Here is a 27,706-nt window from a genome sequence, read left to right as displayed (position 1 = left end):
AAACATAATGATGTGTTGATTAAAAAAACCAAAAGAACACCGAGTTAAAGCAAGTCTGAGAATCATAGAAAGATGGTGGAAAATATATATATTGGTCCTGCAGGGTTAAAATTGTATGCTTTACAATGATGGGTCTAAATTGTCTTTGGTCAGTTTGCAGATAATAATAAACTCATAACCACAGTTGGTACCAAATAGCACATGAATACTTAAAACAATTTTCTTCATGTGTAATCCTAAATTGGAGTAAAATCTTAGTTTAAATTAAGATTACAAGAAAGATTCACATCTACTAAGATGTAGAAAAATGCAAGAGGAATATTTTACACATTTTTAAACTTTTTTCATATTCATAGTGAGATGTTTACTTACATTTCCTTGGTGTTTGGAAGCATTGCCTTTAAACCTCAACTTGACTTGGAACAAGTCGTACATTTTGAACTTCTTGATACGATCTGCTTCAAATACTTTGCAGAAATTATGGACCCTTCCAGGCATAACTGGTGTAATAAATTTTGTTATCCCAAGATCTACTTTGATCTACTGGTGGTGCACCCGGTCATTGCCCATTAGGAAGACCCATTTGTTCCCAAGACTAAATGTATATTTTGAAATACACCAGTCCCCTCTGCAGCAAAACCCTCACAAAACTATAATCAAATCAAACTACAAAACATCCTAAGGTTGACAAATGCAAAATTAACTTTTTTTGACCCTTAACATTTTTTTATTGTAGTTTGAGTGTCTAGGAGTGCAAAAAAAGTGTCTTATCTCCTAGTGCTGCGTAGATATATTTGTATTCTTTTTGGGACATGTTTTTCAGTCTGTTCATTTTTCTCTATTCCCCCGTACAATTTCTTGTCTCGTCACTGCATTTGTTGTGGGCAGAGGCGGTTCTAAAAGTTTCTTAGGGAAGAGTTTTTGTTTAGCACTTTATTATTTATTATCAAACTATTTTTAGCAAATATTCTACTTTTACACTTCTATGTACTTTGAATCTTTGGCCGATGTAGCTGTGACAAAACTTCTCCCCCAGGGATAAACAAAGTATTCCTGATCTCTGATTTAAGTCACCGTTAAAGGAACAAGAAAGGCTTAGATATCAGATATGAGACAGAGTAGTGCCTTGCAAAAGTCTTTAGATCCCTTGAATGTTTGCCCCATTTCAACCAAAAATATTATGGTGCAATAAAAACCTGAATATTACAAGTTTTTAATTCATTTTTTTTCTTACAAAAAAAAAAAACGTAAAAATGGTTACATGTATAAATGGATTCAGCCCCTTGAGTTAATAATTTAGAGCACTACCTTTCACTGTAATTAGAGTTGCAAGTCCTTTGGGCTATGACACTATCAGCTTTCCATATTTAGACTGAGCATTTTGCTGCTTACATCCACTGACCTCTAGGGGCTCTCTTAGTCGAAAAAAGCTTCTTTATTTCTGTTTTGTTTGCAAGCTTGTTGTTACACATTGATGCACAGCTAAAATCACTTTCTCTTCATCAGTTAACTCCATAAAACCTTCAGTCATTCAGTGCCAAATCAATTCCTCGACTGTTAAACATAATCCTGTGTACCAGTTATTTTCAAGATAGCTTGTTATAGATGGAAACTATGGTAGCTATTCTTTGTCATTTTCTTTTACTTGATCCTTTCCTGTTTTCTGGTCAGTCAGATAAGTAATGCATTGTACTTTCATTTTTAATTAGATAAGGACTGTTTTCATTTTCAGTTGGGAATATTTTTGTGCTTTGTTTATGCCTTGGAGACCTTGAAGTTTATTGCTTTCCTAGTTGTTAAGTTGTGTGAATCTGAATTACGACAATGTAGTCCAAATTCCAAAAGTGACCAGGGTAAAGTTCAGTAGATTTACTTTATACATTTTGTATTACACCATGTGAATCCTAGATTTCCATTTTAGGTTTTGTAGCATTGCCCATTCACTTACTAAAGCCCAGCCAGATTTAGATCCCCAATTTGCTATTTTTAGAGACTTTAAATTGGATTTTTAATCGTTTTTTGACATCATGGTTTAGAAGGTCTCATTTTTCCTTTCTGACATCGTAATTTAGTATGTGTAACTTAGGTTGTTTTTTGACATCACAGTTTAGTATGCGTCACTTTGGTTGTTTTTTGACAGAATTTAGTTTGTGCCATTTTCATCGTTTTTTGACATTATAGTTTAGTGTGTTTCATTTTGGTCGTTTTTTGACATATTTTAGAATGTCTCATTTTTGGTTGTTTTTTGACTTCATAGTTCATAGTGGGTCACATGTTTTTTTTTTGATATCACAGTTTCGCTTATTTTCATCGCTTTTTGACATCATAGTTTAGAATGTCTCATGTTGGTTGTTTTTTGACAGTATGCGCCACTTTAGTTTTTTGACATCATAGTTTAGAATGTCTCATTTTTCCTTTCTGACATCAGGGTTTTGTATGCGTCACTTTGGTTGTTTTTTGACATAGAATTTAGTTTGTGCCATTTTCATCGTTTTTTGACATTATTGTTTAGTGTGTGTGATTTTGGTCGTTTTTTGACATCATAGTTTAGAATGTCTCATTTTTGGTTGTTTTTTGACTTCATAGTTCATAGTGTGTCACTGGTTGTTTTGACATCACAGTTTAGCTTGTGTCATTTTCATCGCTTTTTGACATCATAGTTTAGAATGTCTCATGTTGGTTGTTTTTTGACAGTATGCGTCACTTTAGTTTTTTGACATCATAGTTTAGAATGTCTCATTTTTCCTTTCTGACATCATAGTTTTGTATGTGTCACTTTGGTTGTTTTTAGACATAGAATTTTGTTTGTGTCATTTTCATAGTTTTTTGACATCATAGTTTAGTATGTGTCACTTTGGTCATTTGTTGACATCATAGATTAGAATGTCTCATTTTGGTTGTTTTTTGACTTAGTGTACTATGCGTCACTTTGGTTGTTTTTTGACATCATAGTTTAGAATCTCATTTTATCTCATTTTTGACATCATTGTTTAGAATGCGTCATTTTCATTGTTTTTTGACATCATAGTTTAGAATGTCTCATTTTTTCCTTTCTGACTTCGTAATATTTTTGTGTAACTGGTTGTTTTTTGACATCACAGTTTAGTATGCGTCACTTTGGTTGTTTTTTGACAGAGAATTTAGTTTGTGCCATTTTCATCGTTTTTTGACATTATAGTTTAGTGTGTGTCATTTTGGTCATTTTTTTACATAGTTTAGAATGTCTCATTTTGGTTGTTTTTTGACTTCATAGTGTGTCACATGTTTTTTTTTTTTGTGACATCACAGTTTAGCTTGTGTTATTTTCAACGCTTTTTGACATCCTAGTTAAGAATATCTCATTTTGGTTGTTGTTTGACAGTATGTGTCACTTTGGTTGTTTTTTGACATCATAGTTTAGAATGTCTCATTTTTGGTTGTTTTTTGACTTCATAGTTCATAGTGTGTCACTGGTTGTTTTGACATCACAGTTTAGCTTGTGTCATTTTCATCGCTTTTTGACATCATAGTTTAGAATGTCTCATGTTGGTTGTTTTTTGACAGTATGCGTCACTTTAGTTTTTTGACATCATAGTTTAGAATGTCTAATTTTTCCTTTCTGACATCATAGTTTTCTATGTGTCACTTTGGTTGTTTTTAGACATAGAATTTTGTTTGTGTCATTTTCATAGTTTTTTGACATCATAGTTTAGTCTGTCACTTTGGTCATTTGTTGACATCATAGATTAGAATGTCTCATTTTGGTTGATTTTTGACTTAGTGTACTATGCGTCACTTTGGTTGTTTTTTGACATAGAATTTAGTTTGTGCCATTTTCATCGTTTTTTGACATTATAGTTTAGTGTGTGTCATTTTGGTCGTTTTTTTACATAGTTTAGAATGTCTCATTTTTGTTGTTTTTTGACTTCATAGTGTGTCACATGTTTTTTTTGACATCACAGTTTAGCTTGTGTTATTTTCAACGCTTTTTGACATCCTAGTTTAGAATGTCTCATTTTGGTTGTTTTTTGACAGTACGCGTCACTTTAGTTTTTTAACATCATAGTTTAGAATGTCTCATTTTTCCTTTCTGACATCATAGTTTTTTGTATGTCACTTTGGTTGTTTTTAGACATCATAGTTTAGTATGCGTCACTGGTTGTTTTTTGACATAGAATTGTGTCTGTGTCACTTTGGTCATTTGTTGACATCATGGTTTAGAATGTCTCATTTTGGTTGTTTTTTGACTTCATAGTTCATAGTGTATTTTGACATCAGAGTTTAGCTCGTGTCATTTTCATCGCTTTTTGACATCATAGATTAGAATGTCTCATATTGGTTGTTTTTTGACAGTATGCGTCACTTTAGTTTTTTGACATCATAGTGTGGAATGTCTCATTTTTCCTTTCTGACATCATAGTTTTGTATGTGTCACTTTGGTTGTTTTTAGACATAGAATTTTGTTTGTGTCATTTTCATAGTTTTTTGACATCATAGTTTAGTTTGTGTCACTTTGGTCATTTGTTGACATCATAGATTAGAATGTCTCATTTTGGTTGTTTTTTGACTTAGTGTACTATGTGTCACTTTGGTTGTTTTTTGACATCATAGTTTAGAATCTCATTTTATCTCATTTTTGACATCATTGTTTAGAATGCGTCATTTTCATTGTTTTTTGACATCATAGTTTAGAATGTCTCATTTTTTCCTTTCTGACTTCGTAATATTTTTGTGTAACTGGTTGTTTTTTGACATCACAGTTTAGTATGCGTCACTTTGGTTGTTTTTTGACAGAGAATTTAGTTTGTGCCATTTTAATCGTTTTTTGACATTATAGTTTAGTGTGTGTCATTTTGGTCATTTTTTTACATAGTTTAGAATGTCTCATTTTGGTTGTTTTTTGACTTCATAGTGTGTCACATGTTTTTTTTTTTGTGACATCACAGTTTAGCTTGTGTTATTTTCAACGCTTTTTGACATCCTAGTTAAGAATATCTCATTTTGGTTGTTGTTTGACAGTATGTGTCACTTTGGTTGTTTTTTGACATCATAGTTTAGAATGTCTCATTTTTGGTTGTTTTTTGACTTCATAGTTCATAGTGTGTCACTGGTTGTTTTGACATCACAGTTTAGCTTGTGTCATTTTCATCGCTTTTTGACATCATAGTTTAGAATGTCTCATGTTGGTTGTTTTTTGACAGTATGCGTCACTTTAGTTTTTTGACATCATAGTTTAGAATGTCTCATTTTTCCTTTCTGACATCATAGTTTTGTATGTGTCACTTTGGTTGTTTTTAGACATAGAATTTTGTTTGTGTCATTTTCATAGTTTTTTGACATCATAGTTTAGTCTGTCACTTTGGTCATTTGTTGACATCATAGATTAGAATGTCTCATTTTGGTTGATTTTTGACTTAGTGTACTATGCGTCACTTTGGTTGTTTTTTGACATAGAATTTAGTTTGTGCCATTTTCATCGTTTTTTGACATTATAGTTTAGTGTGTGTCATTTTGGTCGTTTTTTTACATAGTTTAGAATGTCTCATTTTTGTTGTTTTTTGACTTCATAGTGTGTCACATGTTTTTTTTGACATCACAGTTTAGCTTGTGTTATTTTCAACGCTTTTTGACATCCTAGTTTAGAATGTCTCATTTTGGTTGTTTTTTGATAGTACGCGTCACTTTAGTTTTTTAACATCATAGTTTAGAACGTCTCATTTTTCCTTTCTGACATCATAGTTTTTTGTATGTCACTTTGGTTGTTTTTAGACATCATAGTTTAGTATGCGTCACTGGTTGTTTTTTGACATAGAATTGTGTCTGTGTCACTTTGGTCATTTGTTGACATCATGGTTTAGAATGTCTCATTTTGGTTGTTTTTTGACTTCATAGTTCATAGTGTATTTTGACATCAGAGTTTAGCTCGTGTCATTTTCATCGCTTTTTGACATCATAGATTAGAATGTCTCATATTGGTTGTTTTTTGACAGTATGCGTCACTTTAGTTTTTTGACATCATAGTGTGGAATGTCTCATTTTGCCTTTCTGACATCATAGTTTAGTGTGTGTCATTTTGGTCGTTTTTTGACATGGTTTTTAGTTTGAGTCATTTTTATCCTTTTTTGACATCATAGTTTAGTATGTGTCACTTTGGTCATTTTTTGACATCGTAGTTTAAAACTGTGTTTCAACCTTTTTTGAGCCAAGGTACATTGTTTTAATTGAAAAAATCATGAGGCACACCACCAACCAAAAATGGAAACAAAGATACTCTGTAGCCGCCTATATTACATATATGGTCATTCTTATCAAAGTCTCTTAAATAGGAATCAAATAAACAAAAATATTTATTTTTATCACATTTTCCATTTCTTATTTCAAGGAGGTGTGGTGTCCAGCCACACAGGCACAAAATAATGGCTACAGGTCCAGTTAACTAATTTTAAAACCAGTTATTAATCAATGCTTTACTAGAATCTATCTGCAATGCATGTGGCTAGTGTCAGCGTAAAGTCCTGACTGAATGAAAATCATTGGAACCTATTTATGTCACGTTAACGAAGAACAGCTGACAACCTACCGGGTTTATCAAATGCGGTAGCAATTTGGCTCCAACTCCTCCCCTTGTCATTTCTATATTCTTTGCATGAAATGTTGAATAGATATTAATGTTGTTTCCACATATCACCTCCGATGTCCACTGGATTTTGGGTCAGCTGTTTGGGATTCCCCTCTGTAATTTCCCCCTAGAAAGCACGGAGGAGAATCCGCGCTTTCTGATTGACTACCTGTCACATTAACGCTCCCAGTCGGGGAAAACCCCCTGATTTAGATTGGAGCGGCCACGACGATCTACAGTAACACACCATACACTACAGGATCGATCTAAGATTGTCTTAAGGGGAAAATGGGGGCAAAAAATCGTGTAGTGTGAACTATTGCATTAGGTAGTCGGATGTGCCCATCTTCTCTATTTAAATCTAGTGATTACTGAAGGGCAAAGAGTACAGACTTCATAATCTGCACTCTTTTGGTTGAATGCAGTATTTATTTCCACTTTGGCTTTATCTTGTTTTGTTTTATTTTAAGTATGTTTTTTGTTAATGGAGACCGAGAATCAATTTTATTTTTGTTTTTGGTTGTTTTGTTTATCAGTTCCAGTGTTGTGTGTTCTTTTGAAAATAAAGTGGATCTATCTATGACAGGAAATCGCATGCATTATTACGTCCATCCATCCATCCATCCATCCATCCATCCATCCATCCATCCATCCATCCATCCATCCATCCATCCATCCATCCATCCATCCATCCATCCATCCATCCATTTTCTAACACCCTTGTCACTTAGTGGGGTCGGGAGGTGCTGGTGCTTATCTCCAGCTAACGTTCCTGGCGAGATGCGGGGTCACTCTGGACAGGTCGCCAGTCTGTCGCAGTGCATTATTATGTCATTAAATCAGTATCAAAAGGTCTTGAAACAATATTATTGTTTATTGCAATAATTTTTTAGACAATTAATCGCTCATCAAAATCTGTTATCGTGACAGACCTACTTATTCATATCAAACACTCATAATTTTTCTGCTCGAAATACATTATTATTTCAAAATGTTATTTAAACTACAACAGCACTGAAATATTTTTGCTATATTTTTTAAAACTGATGTCCTTTAAAATCAAATATCAACCTTCCTTACTTAGATATTTTCTTACTTGTGTCCAAAACAAACATGCAATTTTTTTTTTCTGTTTTGTCATTAAATCAGATGTGACAAATGTATGTCAACACAAGGCAAACTGAGTCAGTCCACGGTTTAAAAATGGCACACACCTGAGGCTATGTAGTCTCATGATTTGTTGCACCGATCATGACAATAACCGGACCATGAAGTCAAAGGAAACTCTTTGCAGACAACCAGAGAATTCATTTTGCTAGGCGGTAAAACAGGTGGTCGTGTCAGAATTAGCGTGCAGATATGCTCATTGTGTCGTATTCATTTAGAAAAAGTTTTTGAGGGTTTTAATAACATTTTGGCGAATTGAAATAATGTAAAAGAAAATAAAAAAATTTAAAAAATTTATGAAAATGTGGCATATTTATTTGGTGGTCTCAATATTCAACAGTGTTATTGCAGATTCATCTTTTTTTCATCATATCATACAGCTAATTTTTTATATATATTTTTTTTTTCCTTCTGCTTTATGCAAAAATATTATCTAGTTGTTAAAAATAAAAATAAAAATTCATAATTTTACATATTTTTGAAAAGGTTTGCCAGCAATTTTGTCTCACAAAAGCATTAATTGCTTGAAAATAATCTTCAGCATTCTGAGGAATTTTTCTCCAAACTAAATTTAAAAATGTTTTTTTTTTTTTTTTTTTTTTTTTGCTTTTGCTGTGGAAAATTGTAACTTGTTGAATTGCTCGGCTCTTTTCTGATCAGCTTAAGTTTGCAAGCCAGCTGTGAATCCTCAGGCCAAGGAATTCTTCCAATTAACTGGATTTACTGCAAGCAGAGCTTACCACTTGAGAACATATCACTGCCTTGGCATGGGTCATCGTTGAAGGCTATAAAATAAGCCATGTTCTTTACCAACTCTAAGCCACAAAGTTGAGTATCAGAGGAAGCATTAAAAATAGATAAGGCCTGGGAATTGGAGGCATAGATTGTGTCCAAAATTTCTTCAGAGCTGCTTTGTCTTGTATATATATTTTTATCGTTTCACATACAAAGTTCTTGATGTAAACTGGAAGATGGAAAATGATTCATTGCAACATCAGAGGTGCATGTTACATGCAAGCTAGTGAGTAAATGGGGACTGAATCCTCACAGGATCTGGTGATGATGATGCACAGGCAATGGATAGGAATTGTGCAATGATGGAAGATTAACCTTAAAGCTTGGAAAACGATTGTTGTCGAAAGCAAAACGCGACATAATGAAGAAAGGAAAGTGAAGTACATGATTGGACATGCAGAGAAATATTGAATACACAGCTGACGGAATGAGAGTGTTGAATCTTTTTCTCATGCAACATTCACTTCTACATTTCTGCTCCGTTTAACAATATATAAGACCGTCTCGGATAATCTACTGGAGATGCCGTGACACATTTGTTCAGATGGAGTATCTAATGAAGAATGTTGTGATTCATTTTTTACACTGTGTGCAAAGACGATAGACAAAACACTCTGTGGCAAAAATAGATTTCTGAAGAAGGTGATACGTCTGAGACAGAATTATGAAGCTGTGATGTGGCTGTGAATGTGATCCAAAAATCATTTTGACACATCAGTGATGACTTTTCACGCAATTTATAGGGATGATTTCCTGTTGTTAAGTTGTAGAAATTGTAGGTATTTCTAAGGCTTCTCCAGCACTTTTTTAAATACATTTTTGGATTAAGGTATTAAGAGGGGCTATTTTGACTCTTAGTCTTTCCTTCAAGCATCCTCAGTTAATTTATTTTTAATTACTTTTCAAAGTTTTAATTAAAACATTACTTTTTTTATATTATTCAAACGTGAATTAAGATCATCTCTCTTTGAAAACCAAGACCCTTTATGTGCAATACTCATCCAAACAACACCCATGATAACATCTAATAGGCAAGAAGTTAATGTTCGTTGATGCACCGTGTCACCTCGGTTACCAGTAAAATTAGGGAGCAGTTATCTGTGTGTACCTGGGCAAATTACGAAATGGGAAGCTAATTCAACTTGCTCATTTCACAGTTCATTTAGCTGCTCATAAAACACCCAACTGCAAATCACCTTTTATATTCTCTGGAGTTTATTGGAAATTCAAACACTCGCGCACAGGAAAAGTGGGAAAAATATACAGGTGAAATTTGTGCACCAGTTATCTGCACACTAAAAAAAAAAAAAAAAAAAAAAAAATCAGATTTTTAAGCATTGTTAAAAATACGACATTTACAATGGGGGGGGAACACCAGGTGATATTGAAGGAGAACGTTAAGTCTGGAACCGTTCTCACCATTTCACTGAAAAAAAAAAAAAGAATATTCTGAAAGTTTTTAATTAGTTATGCAGCATGTGAAATATTGCTGATATTTATTGCACTGTTGCAGACTTATTTTACGTCTTAATAATGACTTTTTTTCTTTATCAAAATTTATTTTCCCACTAGGTAAAATTAAATCAGACTACACTTTGTTTCAGATTAGTTTGGGTTACTTTCTTCTGATGGCTAAAATGCCAGAATGATGAAAGAAGATTTAAAATTGAAAGGTTTCCACATATTTTTATAGCATTTCGTAGCAGTATTCTTAAGGTCATTGTCCTTTTGGAGATCATAAGCCGGGATAATTTCTTGAGATGTTACTTTAAGACCATCTCAAGATGCATCATCCTGCAGCAAAATACCCCCAAAACATCCTTGCAAGCTTCTCCCCATATCTCAGAATGTTAAAATGCGTATTATTGACAAAAACTTTAAACTGCAATATGTAACTTCTTCAAACATGTTTTTTTTTTTTTACATATTTGTTAAAAGTGCCACCATATTGTGACAGAATGATATATGACAGTCTTTGGGGAAAAAAACAAAAATCCAGCTCCTCTCCCCCCTCCCAGTGCTCCAGCTGCCACCTGCAGAAATGCACTGCTCCCAGTCAAACACAACCAAGAGCAAGGAGGAAGGTCTTGGCACCGTCAGAAACAACCAAAGTAACCAGACTTAAACATGTCCTACAGGGAGTATTCAGGTCCCAGCGACTCTTTGATCAGATGAAAGCAACTGGACTTCATTTTGGATTCTTTGATAGACTTTGGCTAAGCATGGGTTGACATGAGACATAATGTCCACTTTGTTGGCATAAACCCTGTAGACTCTTGTTTACCTAGTAATTTACATGCCCTGTTCATGTCGCCAAGTTCTTATGTGAGGTCAGCTGGGAGCCGAGTTGCCAACCATCAGTGTGCAGCCTTCACCTGCTCTGACACCTGCTTTCTACGCTGGCATTGGTGTAGGAGGGAAATCTCCATGGTGTTGAGGGAGAGCTGGAATAATTCCTCCCAGTCTCAACAGTGGGGGTCTGCGTGTCCCAGTGTGTTTCCTTGGGGTTTGTATCTGTATTCGCGATTGGTTGACTCTGGCATGTGGGTGTCGCAGTGGATACGTGTCTACCAGTGCTCATAGAAGAAGACAGCAAGTTGCACCCCACCCTCCCTTCTTCTCCTCCCTCTTGCTCAGTTGGATCTCACTCCCAGATCTGTCAATGTGTCCGTTCATGTGTCTTTGACATGACGTGCCACCCACGGCACAGGGAAGGTACAAACCATCAAGATTTCCCTCATCTTTTCACCTCCCATTACGAAGTCATGACCTCTCCCCTCATGAGTTTAACACATAGCTTTGTGGAGGAAGAGTAGAATGATCTGTTGAAAACGGCTTCTTGCTGGTCTATTTTTATGACTTTTTTCTTTTCTTTTTTTCTGAATTCATTAGAATAACAATATATGCAAATCCTAATTACGATTGGGTCTTACTCCAGCACACTATTAATATGATATTTAATCCTTATTCTGCACGTAATGTTCAATTAAAGTTGATAAATGCAACAGCAATAGACATTCAATGTGTACTTAGACTGCATTAGCTAAGAGCATAATAACACATTAGTTGTGTGCACACAGCTTTCTTTCCCTACATGTAATTAACTGTAGTCAGTGGCATGAAATCACCTGACACTGTGTCCCCCTCTAGCAGGATTTTGATGCTAATGCTGGATGACAGAGGCAAGTGACTATACTGTGCATACTGTACAATCAAAGAGCATGAACATGACCAGATTTTATTTTTTTTCCTGCCGAGAAGGTGAGTCACTTTAGACAGGACATCTTGTCCTAAATTGAGGAAGATATTAACATAGAAACAGCTGGAAAATGCACTTGGTTGGGTCCCTCTTATCTGTATATGCTCTGACTATATGCTGCACTCCCAAGCTTCTGCATAGCTAAAAATAGCAGCGATAATGAAGTTGTACAGTTATTATAAGCTACAATAAATGAAGAAGGAATCAAGGAGGAAACTGAGGCAAGCCTCACATTGACATTTACAGCAGCTTTTACTACCTTCTGGGTAATGCTTGCAGTTGATGCATCAGGGCCCAATATGCAATAACGCTCAGAACTCACCAGGCTTTGATTTACTTATCTCCATCACAGTGCTAGCCTGCGTTCCCATAGACCAGAATAAGCTGCCCCAGATTTTTTTACGGGCTTTAATAAGAAAATGTGACGACGTTTCTGTTTGAGCGCAGGAGAAAACAGCATATATCCAAACAGGCGAAGGCTGTTTATCGGACGCTTCAAAAGCCTGTATATTGACGTGCTAAAATAAAAGCTGCATGAATGCTACAGTGCCCCAATTTGAGAGAAGTTGCAATGGTGTATATTGAGGGGGGAAAAATAAGCAAAAATACATTTGCTTTTTATTTAATTATGAAAAGCAGTGTAGGCTTGAGTTGGTATGAGGTAGTCACGGTGTAATTGCTTTAGTAAAAACAAAATGATTTTTTAATCACAGTAACCATAAGCAAATTTAAAAGATACAGTATGCGTGACGACATCTAATTTATTTTATTTAAAACAAGCATCAGCAATTTCAGTGTTGATACAATATCACAACAGATGATTACACATATAATAATGTTATATTTTATATTGTTTTCTTGTTTTGGGGTGCTTTGTGACTCAGGAATAGCGCAGGTGCAGCTTATATGATGAATAACTTGGCTGCTCTAGGCTCTAGTCCAGAACCCATGAAGTACAACATACCTTCTCCTGTTCTCTTCACTCTTCTTCCTCTGAAGCTTCTAATGAATAAAGACTGTAAAGTCCACGTGACCTTTTAAAAGCAAAGCACATATAGAATAACAAAGTGCAAATATAAAAGCCAGTTTCTCAATTTTCATTGTACAAAATATAATAAAGCATTTTTACTTTTTACAGGTTAACTACCTAACTGGCATAAACTAGCTGTGCTGTTTGTTCAGGTTTCCTGCCTTACAGACTCTTGATGGATGTCACTTTTCACCTTGAACACACACGTGTGATGCATTGAGCTGAAATGTGCAAAGACGACACAGATTTTATGATATTAGCCTTTTTCACTTTCTTTTCAGAAACAAGAGTGTTTGAAAATTTAAAAGCGTGAAAATCCCATGGAGCTGAAGACAGTGCTGGTGTGGACTGCTTTGACTGAACTGTGTAGAGGTGTATTTATTGATGTGCATCATGCACTGCTGATATACTTCACATTTTGCTGCTCTTTTAAAAACACAAAAATTGCTGCTTTTTCCCCAAACTACCTTGAGTTGGGTCATCTTTGTTGGATAAGTTAAACTTTAAGAAAATTGTTATACAGTTTGTGATTAATAAAACCTTACTTAATTTGCCAAAATCACTGTAGGACAATAGCTACAATACTACAGTGACTCAGATGGGTCAACAACATGACACAATTAAAAAGTCATAACAGAAGCTATGCTAAAATGGAAGTTGGCAGAACTTCCATATTAGAAGCCAAAATGGCTTTTGTCGTCATTTTTGTTTTTGTGTTCTGGGTTTTGCATTTTGTTGATCCTCATTGATCAACAAAATGCATTATTACAGTTTGCTTTACTGGAATCATTGTTAACCTCTAATAATACTTTGCAGAAATATAGTCTGTACTTTTATGCCCCCCCACCCCACATCAAAGATTACTGCTCACACCATCATCCCCTGGAGAATGCTAAAGCATATTCACAATTTCCCTACAAAGCCTTTATACACTTACCAAAGGTGATCATGTGATTGCTACTCACATTTAATCTCAAAGTACCTACCACCTGTGAGTTTTCATAAAGAAAAAAAATATATAATTTTTTCAACAGAAAATCTATTTGTGACGATGATGGTGCCCTCCTTTCTTGTCTAATTTCCCTTGGCTGCTTTTTATGGCTGCTTTTTATGGATGTTTTCATTCGACTTAGGAAAATGAAAGAAAAACAAGTAAGAAAGCAGGAAATTATTATTTCGCGTTACATCAAGGTTAGTGAAAATGGATTAGTTAAAAAGGCTTGCAATTACCTTTGATTTAAATGCTGTAATTATCCTCAAAACAGGCTTTTGGACAACCTCTATATTCAGTTAGCGCTGTGTGTAAGTGCATCTTGTGGCCTTTTATTCAATCTGTTTAGAATTGTGAAAAAAGAAAATGACCTCTTTTTTTATGAGAAATTCTGAAGAAAGGCAGAATATGCTTTCGCATCCTCTCAAGGTAATGATGGCAGAAAAGATAGAAAATAGAAAATGTTTAGTTAAACTGGCTGTAATTCTTGACTTTCCAAACATTATATGTGAAGATGGTTCTCATTCACAAGACATGCCATGTCAAGGCTCTACAAAAAGTCAATTCAGTCCAGTCATTCATCCATTCCAAGTGATCCAAGTTTACGTTCTTTGCTTTTGTATTGAATACGTCATTTTGAACTTCAGTACAGCTTTTTGCCCAACACACCTAGCGAAGGTATTCACGCCCCTCGAGTTCAATCACATTTTTTCACATCCATCATCTGAAAATGGAGAGAACATGGCGCCTCTGGAAGCTCGGCAAGACATGGCCATCCACTTTCACTAACAAGTTTGACAAGAACAGCATTAATCAGAGAAGCAGCCAAGAGGTCCGTGGTAATTCTTGAGGAGCAGCAGGGATACGCTGCACAGTTTGGGATCATCTTTTGAGCGGACTACTAATAGTAGTCCATGACCAGATTTGTGTCATTTTTAATTAATGACACAAACGATCTAAGGAAATGAATTTACACGTTATTGTGAGAAAATCTAGTAGGTGATTTGTTTGCACAGCGATATTACAAATTCCTCATGGCAAAAATAGTCCTGCCACTTTAACATTGTGATGCTTTCTTGTGAATTTTGCATTTAAACTGGATCATCAGAGTTTTACCTGGCATCTTATAGATGTGACATTTAATAGAAAGAGAGAGGTAATTCCTTTTTTTTAGGAATTACCTGATATGACTGCCTGATAAAGAATAACTTCATATCTGACTGTAAATGTAACCTTTAAAATGAAAAGCAGAGGTCTGGGCTGCCATCATTTTCTTCAGTTCCTACCATATACCCTTGACGGAGTCAACCTTAAGCCATCAAAAGCAATCTCAGTGGAGTCGTGGCCTTTTGCTGTGAAGTCAAAGCCAAGTGTCAGGGCTTTTCAGTTTTGTTTTTTTCCCTCTGACTCGGATGCCAAGATTTCTTAAATGATTACATTCATATTTTATACAAAGGAGAGAATATATTTTTAAGCTGATTAAAGTTTTATATGGTTTGTATTTCTATAGAAATGGTGAGCTGCTTGTCAAGTCAGTTTTCCCTCTTCCAAACCTGTTTTTTTTATATATATATATATTTTTTAATCAAATTCTTTAGACGCACAGCAGGAGCTTCAACGACAATACTTCTCCCAGACCCACTGCCTAGGTTAAATTGTTTACTCTTCTCAAATAGTCCTCATCACTAGAGGAATTTGTCTCTGGGATTTGATTGGTGGGTCCCCTGCCATAAGTCAGCACAGTCAATCCATTTGTCAGGAAAAGGCCCCGACAGTCGGCCTAATTATATTGGTTGTGACTAAGGAGCTGTCTTACAAGAACCAGGCGCATCCATTCACCCGTAAAAGCTTGCTGTATAATAATGCAGCCAATACGGCTGGCAGAAATATGCAGATTTCGGTGTCAAAGCGCATCATCCCATTGAGAAAGTAGATGCTTCAAAGCATTGCTGTACATTTGACTTGTTGAGAATGTTGAGGACATGCCACGCTGTTACTTGCAGCCACATCAGGATGAAAACATGTCATTGGAAGCAGTCATGACAAAGACAAGTTTAGTGTTTTATCTTTCTGGGTGTAAGTTTAAAACCACTCTTGTATGAGTTATTTGGTAATATTGCCACATAAGATTGTATAAGTTTGCCTTTGTTTCTGTAGATGGTCATAAAGTGTGAAATTGATCAGCAAAACCACAAGCTGTGAGTTGTATTTTTCTTTTTGACCACTGTTCTTACTACAGCTAAGAACAAGAGATTAGTGCATTCATCATTTACCTGTCTTTATAACAGCAATACATTAAAGTTATCTTCTCTGAGTCTCCTGACATCTCTAAATCAACTCCAGCACATTGCGGAAACACAAGAAAATACCATCATCCGTAATGTCTGACTGGCCTCTGGGTGAATTTAAAACACTATGCTATATCATTCTGGTGTAGATTTCTTCTTTAAACATTCATGATGTCTGTATCTGACTGCATCCAGTCACTTTTTTATTTTCTCTCTACAGCTTTCGGGTGATTGTCTCATATAGATTTTTCAAAAATCTTCTTTCCTTATATTCTTTTTTTCTTTTTCTTTCACAGGGATGCATGGTGGCACAGTTGGTGGCAGCAAGACAGTCCTGGGTTTAAATCCCAGCCTGTTTTCTGTCTGCATGGGGTCACATTTATTCTTTTGGGTGTCAACGACATCTCACAATATTAAAATGCTTTAATATGTCTCATCAAAGTGAGGCGTGACTTGCAAAATGCTGTTTGAATGCTGTTCATTTGTTACTTTCAATTGTGGCAGCTAGAGTATTTCCCTGCCTCCTCTCATGCTTTTGTCAGGATTTTCACTTGTGGAGTCCATTAAGTTAGCAGATCCCCTCACAGACGGTGATATTGGCCAAGGTCTCGTTCAGGCAGAGGCTGAGTGTGGGGGACATCTTCAGCAGTAAAACTACAAGTGTTGGTTCTGTCACAGTGACTCGCCTTTACCTCTTTTGCAGAGTAATGTACACAGGGTTTTTGTCAAACCTAAATTAAGTTTTACCTGACAACATATATACTTGTCCACTTAGTCATATTCTCAAGGCTTATTAGACTGATCATCTAGACATGTGTGTATGAAATCCCTCAGTTCTGTTTTTCAAACAGGACTTTTAAGACAAAATAGTCGTACTAATTGTAGTCCCTACCCCAGACTTTTATTTATTTTTTCCAACAGAAAGCAGCTGTGACAGTCCTCTTGCACTAAGTCTTATTGATTTCCCCGTTTCCTTTTAAAGATTGTGTGGAGTGAGTCAATGCGGCTTTGCATTTTAATACCACATTTGTTTACTTTACTTTAGGGAGATTTGAGGCTCAAGGTGATGCAAAGAACATTAAAGATGGAGCTAACCACTGCAAAGCACCACAGCTATTAACAAAGACAACAAGTGAAATATGTCTCTAAGTTATGACATATGAAACCATTAAAAACAGATTGTATCCATGCCTTTTGCTGATGCAGTTTTAGTGAGCATGAAGAGATTGTATTTGTTCTTTATCGCATTTGCACTATCATAGTTTCAGTGTGTAATCTTTTATTAAAATGTTAACTTACGATACAACAGATATGGATTTTTTAAAAATATCATTACAGATGAGCGTTTCATTGTATAATAGCATTCATGAACTAAGGTTCATATCTCCCATTTTATTCTACTTCAGTTATTGTTGATTATTCTTAGACTGCCTTTTGGAGAACTTTTAATAAATGTAAACTAAATTTGGAAAAGTTGGTGACACTTCAGTTAGGTTTTGGTTTATACTTTTGATTGATCAAGCAGCATGCTACATCCGTAGGATCAAGTCTGAACGTTTTTAAAATTCCTGAAAATAATCATCAGGTATACTGGGCTGTGGGTGGAAAAGCACTAGTGTTATGATGTATAGCAAAGAAGAAATTAGTTGTCTGTGTGAAAAGCTGCGTTACCATTGGACCCTACTTCAAAGAGCCCTGTCGGGTTGTTCATGTGCTGTATGGCGAGGTTTGACCCGAGAGGTAGAGACACAAATAGGTCAGTCATCTACGATGGACGTAAAGTATAATCCATGACCACATCTGTCTTTGAGGGCTTGCCAGTGTGCGCCTTACCTGACAGGCACAATAAACCCAACAGATCTACCTGCTGAAAGCTGCGCTTTTCGAGCAGCGTCAAAAATCCACACGGATATGGTCTCTGTCAGCTGTACACTGTGTTTGCTTTCATGTGTGCGTGTTTACATGTCTGTTGCTCGCAGGAAAAACGGCATGTATGACCGAACGTCGGTTTACAGCGCTAGTGCAGTGTAGCAGACAGCTGTGCCACAGACGCAGTGCTGTGGATCACCATGAGGGCCCTTTATTTAGGTCACGTTCTGTGCTTCAGTAGCCAACAGAAAGGATCTCTGTCTACTGAAATGAATACCTTTAGCTGGACACAACCCTGCAAGAAGTGTCTGTCTAACTTCTTGTTGAGACAGAGCTGCTTAATGTTGGTATTGGATATAATCCCGTGTTAATACTAGCAGGAAAATTGCATACATAATTTCTGAGTTTTCAACGAATCAAGCAAGAAAATAATAAATGGACCTCAATATCTTGCTTTTGACCTGTACCCTGTCCTCTACTTGCATAAAGGTTTGCTTCTTCCTTTTTATCCTTCTTTCCCTCCCTTTCCCTCCACCCCCCACATTTTGTTTATCTACCAAACAGTCTGTGCTGTATTATAAATCGCAGTAATGAATTGCACTCTGACGCTCAGCCGTTCTGCTGTCTGTGTGCTCCGCTGAGGTGCATGGGGCTTTATTTTTGCTTCGCTACCTTTACTTTCAGTCTATTAAAAACTGTGTGGATTCAGCAACTAGCCATCCTCAGATGAGTAAGAAAAGTAGTTTAAGGGGTGCTGATGGATGCGTTTGTTTTCGTGACAGGAAAAGGTCATTTATTACAGTTGCTGCTTGAAGCCCAGAAGCTATATTTGTTGGGTCAGATAGTTTGCCATGTAAATAACTGAAGGTACAGAGGGGAAAGTCCACAAGCACAATTCATGTTTGCGGACAGGCGTGTGCATGAATCCACTGTGTGCAGGTGTACTGTAAGCCTAAAAATAAATGCTCTTTTTGACCCAGTTTTGTCGTCCAGTGTTCTGTAAAAGCCCTGGATTAAAAGCCTGAGACTGTGGGTAGTTTGTGTGAGGTTCTCCAGCAGAATTAAAACGACCCGTCCACTGCCCTGGATCTGATGGTTGCCCTGGGTACGTGTCCAGAGGCTTGGTGGACAAAAGACAAAAAATTATTATTTTTTCTTTTGTATTTAACCAATAAGAATCGATTAAGACCTACTTCCTGCTTGTTTGTTTTTGTAAGATAAAGTCCTGTATTAAGCTTTTATTAGGTTCTTTATTAGAAACACTTGTTTAATTTCTCCTTAACACAAATGTCAACTAAATCATTCACATGGCAGCAACTTGCTGCATTTAGGAATCTAGATGTGGTGGAGATGACTTGCTGATGATGCAGTTTAAGGATTTTGAACATGACATGGTTGTTAGTCCTGATCTGAGTATTTTGGAAACTATCGATTTGCTCCCCCAGATGACTTTCCCCCTCACAATAACTTACTAGGTCTACAGAAAATGGTAAATAAAACACAACAAATCCAGGGGAAAACTGTGTAGAAAAAAAGTCTTGTTAATATCGGAGGACAACAAGCAAAGTAGTTTGAGATGATCGAAAGGCAACAGTAGCTAAAATCACTCGTTGCAAGCGATGTATAAAGAATACCACATACCAGACATTTTGAAACTTGTAGGACAATGTACTCGTGCACTGCAGATCTGCATCTATTCAGTAGTTTGTATTGTAGTCACCTCTGATATTTGCATATTTTATCATTTTCTGAAGAGGACAGTGAAATGCCTGACAGTAAAGATTCTGATAACGATTGTCAGAGCTTAGGCCAACAGGAAGTTGAGACCAATTGGAGGGCTGCTGTATCTGTTCTGTGTTTATATTTTGAGTAAAACTTCACAGTAATTTCCTACAGATTGAACTGTACACTTACGTAATCCGGCATGCTTAAGTGTTCTTTGATGACGAAAGTGATTTAAGGTCAGACTTGAACTACTTTCACTTGTATCATTTTGTAGTTATTAGTGACAAAAACATGACAAATATCTGAATATAAAACATCATAAACCACCTGAATTTAGGTCACTCCACAAACTGCCCTGATTAAGAGTCTTATGTTTATAACATTTTAGAATGATTAACTTAATAAAGAAAATAAATTAGAACTATTTATCTTTCATGTATTTAGGTGTATGTCAATCTTTGACCTTTGTGTCACTTTCATAAAGTTTAATCCAGCTGTTGGGTCTGAAACCTTACATTTGTTCACCAATCTGCAATAAAGAGACACAGACAAATATGAGCTGTATACTTGCAAGGAGAGTTGCTCGGAGACTGCTCAGTTACAATCCTCCAACCCAACTCTGAAGCAGTCTCCGCTCTCCAGGCTTTTTATTTAGTTTGGGAACGCCCTAGTTACATGTGGTTCAGTTACTAAAGGGGGGGAAACACACCAACTGAAACCTATTCAAGCTTGCTTCATATCGCACAATCAACTCCTAACACAATATTCTACAGGAAATGGTCTGAGGGGGTTTTAGAGGAAACAACCCCCTCTGCCTTTCTCCTTTTCAGTGCTGTTGCAGATTCACTTGAGGGTACGATCAATACTGACAGTTGTTTCCTCAAGTCACGCGCAGTTGGTTGCTGTCAGTTATTTCCTCAAGTCACGCGCAGTTAGTTTCTGTAAAACAGCATATTCTACTCAAGAAGTTCTAAATACACACACACTTACAAAGATGAGATAAAACTATATACATTTATTCCAACACCAGCCCTCTTTTCACTTGAGTTTTTAATTTGGCATGACACTCCGAGATGATCACTTCCTCCGATTTAATCCTCTTTACAAACTTCCTGGATACACCCCTGCTCAGCAGCCTAAAGGAGACATTTAAAGTGGCAGTATTATGTATTTTCCAGGCATGTAGTGTCATTTTATTGCACATTCAAGTGCCTGTCACCTCCAGTTGTTATAAAAATTTTGTCTGTCAAACAAGGCTTTAAGGAAATTTTAATTTGCAATTTAGCACCTTGAAATTGGGCTTCTGTCTCTTTAAGAAGCTCCTGCTGTATTTGACACTCCGCCTTCAGCATGTCATTACAACAGTGTTCCTCCATTAAGCCTTTAACAATGCAATGTTTTACCAGCATAGCACTGAGAAGTAGTTCGTATGATGAGCTCAGTAGATGCTGCTAGGAATGGTTGTTAACGGCATAACAACTGTTACTTTATGCTGTGTTCTGATGATGAGCTGAGGGTGAAGTGTTGGGAAGAGAAGGAGCTTCTTAAAGAGACAGAGGTCAATTTTAAGATGTCAAGTTGCAAAGTCAAATTTTGATTTATGTTTTATATATACAGCAATTTTATGACAACTGGAGGCAACACAGTTACTTGGTTGTAGTATAAATTACCACTGCTTGCCTGGCAAATACATATCACCACCTTTTTAAATTTTTAAAACTGCTGTACCCATTTGTTTGTGGTCTTTTTTTTTTATTACATCGTTGCGTAATCTGACAACATCCTTGAACAAATGCAGTTTATATCGGACATTTTTTTTCTGGTAATTTCAAGCCAAACAGACAAAATGTACACAGAAGCTTGACGACAAATATGGGTGTCAGTGGCATTGTAGCTTGTTGCTTCTAAATTTAGAGGTCTTTCCATGTAAGGTTTTAAAGAACAAACATAAAACGGTGACTGAGATGAACAGGTTCAGCATCAAACGTTTTCATCTGCATTTCAGGGTTATGAAGAATTTTCTCCGAATTGAAGCAGGCGCTATAATGTGCTTTGAGTGTACAGTAGTGTTTCAGATATATAGTTCTCATTATGCTTAAATAGGAAGCAACCTGATTTCTTATGTTACTTGAGAGGTTTTCTGCTCCCACCTGGTGAAACCCCTCTAGGAAACAGGAGATCTAGTTGTCTTCTATTATTTCAGTAAGAAATGTCATGAATGATGGAGAGTCAGCACCAACATATTTATAATTCTCTTTTCTGTCTTTCTCTTCCTGTTTGTCTGTTTTATTTCATGGATGCGTGCTTCTTTGTAGAGCTAGATTTGGGGCCTGTGCAGACTTTCTGCAGAAGCAGTCGGGTGCACAAGCCAACCAGGCCAAAATGACCATGAAAGGCCTGTCCAACAGCCGCAGTCACCACACAGTGACCTGCGACCCCTCTTATGACTCCATGACTCTGGGGCACGCCGACCGCCGGTCCTACTTCCTCAACCAAGGGGAAGCTCATCCCACTGAAAACCCCTGCTACACACAGCGGAGCGCCTTTCAGACTGAGTGCAGTGCCTATCCTGACCTGACCAGCTGTACTTTCCCTCGCAGACATTACAGCTCCCACCATGAGCTGAAGGAAGAGTGCAGCGCCTTGGTGCCTTACACCGGGCCTACGGGGAGCTGTAAGGGAAGCGGAGGGAACAACAACAACCGCATACCGTCAAACTTGCTCGAGCAGTTCGAGACCCAAGCTCCGTTGAGACGCGAAGGCTACCACACGCTGCAATACAAGCATACGGCATTGGAGCACCAACGCAGCGACAGCCCTGGTCGAATTCGCCACCTCGTGCATTCTGTGCAGAAGCTTTTCACCAAGTCCCACTCTCTAGAGGGGCCCTCGGGCTCTGGAGGAGGTGGGAGCGGAAAGATAAATGGCAGCAAATCCAGCCCAGATGATCCTCCCTCGTGCTCTGGGACCCTCAAGCACAGTAAGCGTAGTAAGAGCAAAGACCGCTCCAAGTCAGAACCCAAGATGCGTACAACTACATCAGGGTACTGGAGCTCAGATGACATGCTTGACCGGGAGGTGTGTCTGTACCATCACCACCAAGGTTCCATGCCTTCAGGGGTCATGACTATTGGACGCCACCCAGATAAATCCCAGTCACAATATTTCATGGAGTCCTACAACACCATCAGCGCCCAGTCACTCAAGACGTCACGCAGCAACAACGACGTCAAGTGCTCTGCGTGCTCAGGTGGCAGCAGTGGAGGTCTGCCGCTAATGAGTGCCCTCGATGGACAAGTCCAGCTGAAGAAGAGCTCATGGTCCTCTACGCTGACGGTGAGCAGAGCGAGGGAGGTGTACCAAAAGGCCTCTGTCAATCTAGATAAAGCTCTCGTCAAAGCCGAGCCAGGACGCACTTGCCATTTCTTACAGGTAGGATTGTAGCATCATCCCCATCTCTCTTGCATGTCATGCTTCAAATATCATCTGTGGCCCGCTACTACTCCATGCATCTGTTTTATATTCCCGCATGAATATGCATTTGTTTATGCCTGTCTGTCTGTAGGAGTTGAATGATTGATTCATCCTGTCAAACCTTGATCATTGTCTTGTGTTGTTGTCTTTTGTATATTCATAAAACATGCTTGAAAAACCATACCATGGCATCTCCTCTTTTGTGTTGATGTGCGCTGAATTTTGGTTTTTGTAAGTTTGTATATGCCAATGCTGTGACATGTTTAAGGAGTAGGGGCAAGATTATGTACTGACTGTTTCTTCTGTAGAACAATGACAGTGTACAGTACAGTGAAGATTTAGAGCGCAAATGTAATTTGTTTTGAGTGGCACACTTTCGCGTCAAACTACATTTATTCTGCTGTCAAGATCGTGCTCGGTCTGGTCGTAGCAGCAGTCATGAGATTGCGTGTTTTAGTCAGAGTGGTGCCTCTGCGAGATCAGAGAGAGAGCAGGAGTTCAGCAGACAGAAGCTGAAAGTAAACTGCCCCAGTCCCAAAGCTCAGTGGTCACACAGCAACACAGAGAGACATGCATACTGACACTGCAACGTTGCTGGGTCACGCTAGGGTTTTTTTTGTTTTTTTTCTGCTCTTGGAAGAATTTTCAAGATTTTCAGTTTCTTACAAAAGTATTCATGCCGCTTGAATGTATTTTAAAATGATTTTGTGTAATAGTCATAAAATCCTACTTTAATTCATTGAAAAATTAGCAAATAGAAAATAAAATGTTTCAAATAAAATGAGTGACAAAAATGTAGTGTACATTCGTATCCGGGTCTTATGAGTCAATACTTTGTGGACATGGCTAACTACAACAGCTGCCACTCTGCCGGGTTATGTCCTGACCATTTTACCACATCTGCAGACTGCTTTATTTCTTTTATTTTTCTAGCAGAATTGTTCAAGCTCAATCAAATTGGAGCTAAATATGCTCCAAACTTAATCATTCTATTTTAGCTTGGGCTGTACGCTCCAGCCTGAATCGTTTCGTAGTAGTTACCATGTTTTGCCCCCAGGACTCTCCATCCATCTTCCAGTCAATTCTTACCAGCTTTCCTCTCTCGCTGACGGAAAATTTACTTCTCTTATTGATCATTTTCTTGTCCAGACTGTCAGCATAAGTGGATACCTGGGCTCGTGCAGGTTTACGGTTTTCACACCCTTTTCATTTTAGAAACTTAAGATGTTGTTTTTATATCCTAAACTTGCTTTAAAATGCCTTTCCTGCTCACAGTTTTGCTGTACTTTGTTTTGGTCCATCATTTAAGTTTTTCCTTGCGTTTCTCCTTAAGTTACTCCAAAGTTCAAAGTGTACGATGTTTTATACCGTCTTGTGTAGTTAGTTAAAAATATACCTTTTAAAAATGTTGACAGATTATAGAAAGAGTGTCAATGTACATACTTTATGCCTGTGTGTGCATACACTACAAGAAGGGAAAAAAACACTAAGTAAATAAGGGCAGCAGAGAAAAGCATGAGTGAAAATTACAGAGTAGGGGAAGGCAAAGGCAGTGAGTGTTCTGTCTGGCCATGCATTTTAACATCCTGGAAAGCCGACTGAGCCGATTAAGGAAGGACGTTGTCATTGCAACGAGGCAACAATTCTTTCAGACATAAAAAGCTTTGTTTTTTGGGGGGGGGGATTTCCCTTTGTCTTCAAAGTGCATCTAAGCACTTAGTGGGAGCATCACATGTTTACCGATGTTTTTATAGAAAAAAAGCATATTGCAAGCTAATGTTTGCAAGAAAATCTCCGTCCAGCATATCACAAGTGCTTTATTTTATGAAGTGTAAAACAATAAGTACAAAAATTAAGCATGCCCTTATTTCACACACCTCTTTTCACAGACAGCAAACTTGTTTTTTTTTTACCACTCTGTAGTTGCCCCTGACATTAAGGTCAGCTCGGTTTCCTAGCTACGCAGTTGTCCATTGAATGATTCCCCTGCACTTTTTTCCTCTCACTCTGTATCTCATTTCTTTCACTTCAGAGCCGGTGCCCTAAAAGCCACTCACATTGGGAGTGCAGTGGTTCTGTCGAACAAAACCCCCTTTGTCTTTTCCCCTCCTCTTTCCATCTCTGCTGTCTTTGACTCGCTCTCTTTTAGATTATACCAGCTCGGAGATGGGTTTTCCTTTTATTTATTTTTTTCTACCTTCATTAGTGAGTGTGAAAAGCCAGGAGAGCAGGCAGAGGCCAGGGTTTACAGCGGTATTCTGTCAAAACGATTAATTTTCCCACGCTTGATATGCAGCACGCATCATGGGACGGACAAAAGAAGGCCATCGGCATTGTGAGGTTAATGGTAGGATCAAGACAGGCCGGTTTAGAATATATTCTAGTCTTGTTAGATCCATTTTTGGATCTGCTTGTGAGAAGGATGTTTTTTTTTTTCTTCCTCTTTGTTTTACTAATCTCATCTCTTCTCTGCAGGTGCCTCAGGATGACTGGAGCGGCTTCTCTCCAGTGGGGAAGGATGATGAGATCCCTTGCCGGCGAATGCGCAGTGGCAGCTACATCAAGGCCATGGCAGAGGAGGATAGTGGCGACTCAGATTGCAGCCCTAAGCCCTCGCCCAAGGTCCAGGCACGGCGAGCCAGCTACCTGAAGGCCACACAGCCTTCTCTTACTGAAATGACCACGCTCAAGTGAGTGTATGCTGTAAATGATTTGGTCATTTTTGGGAGGACTTTTTTGTTTTGTTTTCACTCAAAATTGCATTGACATGCAATATTAAAGGGTGGTGACAGTCAGCATGAGAAATTCACAATATTTTTTTACAGCCAGTCAAACATCATCTAGTTCATTTTTCAACTGAATTTGGACTCAGTCAGGTAGTGCGGACTGAGAATCAGCCCAATTTCAAACATCCCAGCAGCCAATGAAATAGAAGGCATTTGCTCTTTCATCTTTTTGCCTGGATTGCCAAAATGTTTAATACTCTCTTTGCTTTGACAAATTATCCCATCTGTGAGGCACAATAGTTAATACTTTATTGTTTGAATGTATGACTTTCTAGAATAGACTGCTTTTGCGGTCATCGTGATAAAATAAAACATTGTTCTCTGAAATCATTGACAAACCCATCGGTTAAGCTCCTCCTGCTGCTGTCTTGATTATCTACCCAAAAGTTTTCTTAAGAAAGTTCTTCCTGTCATTGCATCTGATCTGATTGAAATGGTAAACTCATCCCTCTCATCAGGAGTTTTACCCAAGCTTTAAAAACAGCAGTTATCAAATCACTGATAAAAAAAAAAGATCAATCTGGACAAGTCACTATTGCAGAATTACAGGCCAATCTTCAACCCTTCATTCACCTGCAAGGTTTTTTTTCCAAAAAGCTGTGTTTCAAAAGTTAAATTGCTTCCAAACCGTGACCAACCACTCTGACGTCTTTCAGTCCAGTTTCTGTGCCGACTACAGTACTGAGACTGCCCTTGGCAAAGTGTCCAGTGACATTCACATAAATAGACTGTGGGAAGAACCACAGTGCTGATTCTGTTGAACCTCAGTGCAACATTCAACACTGTTAACCGTGATATATTATTGCAGAGGTTCCCAAACTGTGGGGTGTGCCCCCTAAGGGGGCGCCGTGCCATTGCAGGGGGCGCGGGAAGCCGTCTGGATGAAAAAATAAAAAATAAAAAAACATGAACGCCGTATGCGCTGGGTTTTTACCTTAGAATGGCCAACTCTCTGTTATTCATATGTCAATTTGATACAGTAGGGGCTTCCGCACTTTTATCAGCAGTTAAAACTGTTTAATCCATTAACATGTGGTAACCTGTTTTTCCGAGCCGCCTTCAAACGCAACATGAGCGCTACGACACTCGCGCTGGGTTTACACCTGTGTGGCAGTGAAGGAGACCTGCTGCTGTTGTGCAGAGCTACGCAGGTGTGTTCGAATCATGGCAGCAAAACCAGCAAAGCACAAAGAACGTTTCACAGTTTTTCCCCCCAAACTAACAGACTCAGTTGAGTAAAGCTGTTGGATACAGGTAAAGTTTGCTAAAAGATGACTAGCTAAAATAACCTTTAAATTTCATTTCAAAAACACCTTGAACAGACCGAGCCATTATTTCAAATGGATCCCTGTTTGTGTGCAGAAATCTTTCTGAAACCAATTACAACATTGCTCAAAAATCTGCTGTAGGTCAAGAATGTTGTCAGATTTTTTCCTTCTTCTTTCTCAAAGCAGTTCTGTGACTGAGATGTGAGATTAAAAGCTGAGCGTTATTAATGGAGAATCATTTAATGATATTGTTAGCTAAGGCGTTTGCTTCTCAGGGCTGCTTTTATTCCTCACAGCACAAATTCAGAAATGTTTCCAGCTGTAAGTCCATCAAGGACATCTATAAAAGTCTTGAAGTGCAAATATCTAAAAGCACTGTGAAGACAACAACAAAAAAAACTTTTTAAATCTTTAAGAAGGCTAAAGGTATTAAAGTACACCTTGTATGCCAAGTTT

At 37.6% G+C, this 27,706-nt stretch overlaps 1 protein-coding gene across 4 annotated transcripts in view; it reads left to right on the top strand.

The window, feature by feature from the left end:
- The window catches only part of dlgap1b (discs, large (Drosophila) homolog-associated protein 1b), a 111,758-nt gene that overhangs the window by 43,641 nt on the left and 40,411 nt on the right, over positions 1-27,706 (top strand). For 3 of the 4 annotated variants that reach the window (XM_008396754.2, XM_008396753.2, XM_008396755.3), the window contains exons 3-4: positions 22,038-23,154; positions 25,672-25,886. In XM_008396754.2, coding sequence (XP_008394976.2) covers positions 22,105-23,154; positions 25,672-25,886 — 1,265 coding nt within the window. In that variant the 5' untranslated portion in view covers positions 22,038-22,104. Of the gene's footprint in view, positions 1-22,037; positions 23,155-25,460; positions 25,544-25,671; positions 25,887-27,706 lie in introns of those variants that run through there. The other variant, XM_081601708.1, reaches the window with a different exon arrangement.

The sequence above is a fragment of the Poecilia reticulata genome, chromosome 20 (genome assembly GCF_904066995.2).
Source record: "Poecilia reticulata chromosome 20, P_reticulata-male-v2, whole genome shotgun sequence".
NCBI lineage: Eukaryota > Metazoa > Chordata > Actinopteri > Cyprinodontiformes > Poeciliidae > Poecilia > Poecilia reticulata.
The sequence above is the reverse complement of the archived record's forward strand: the minus strand, read 5'-3'. Positions and strand labels throughout refer to the sequence as shown.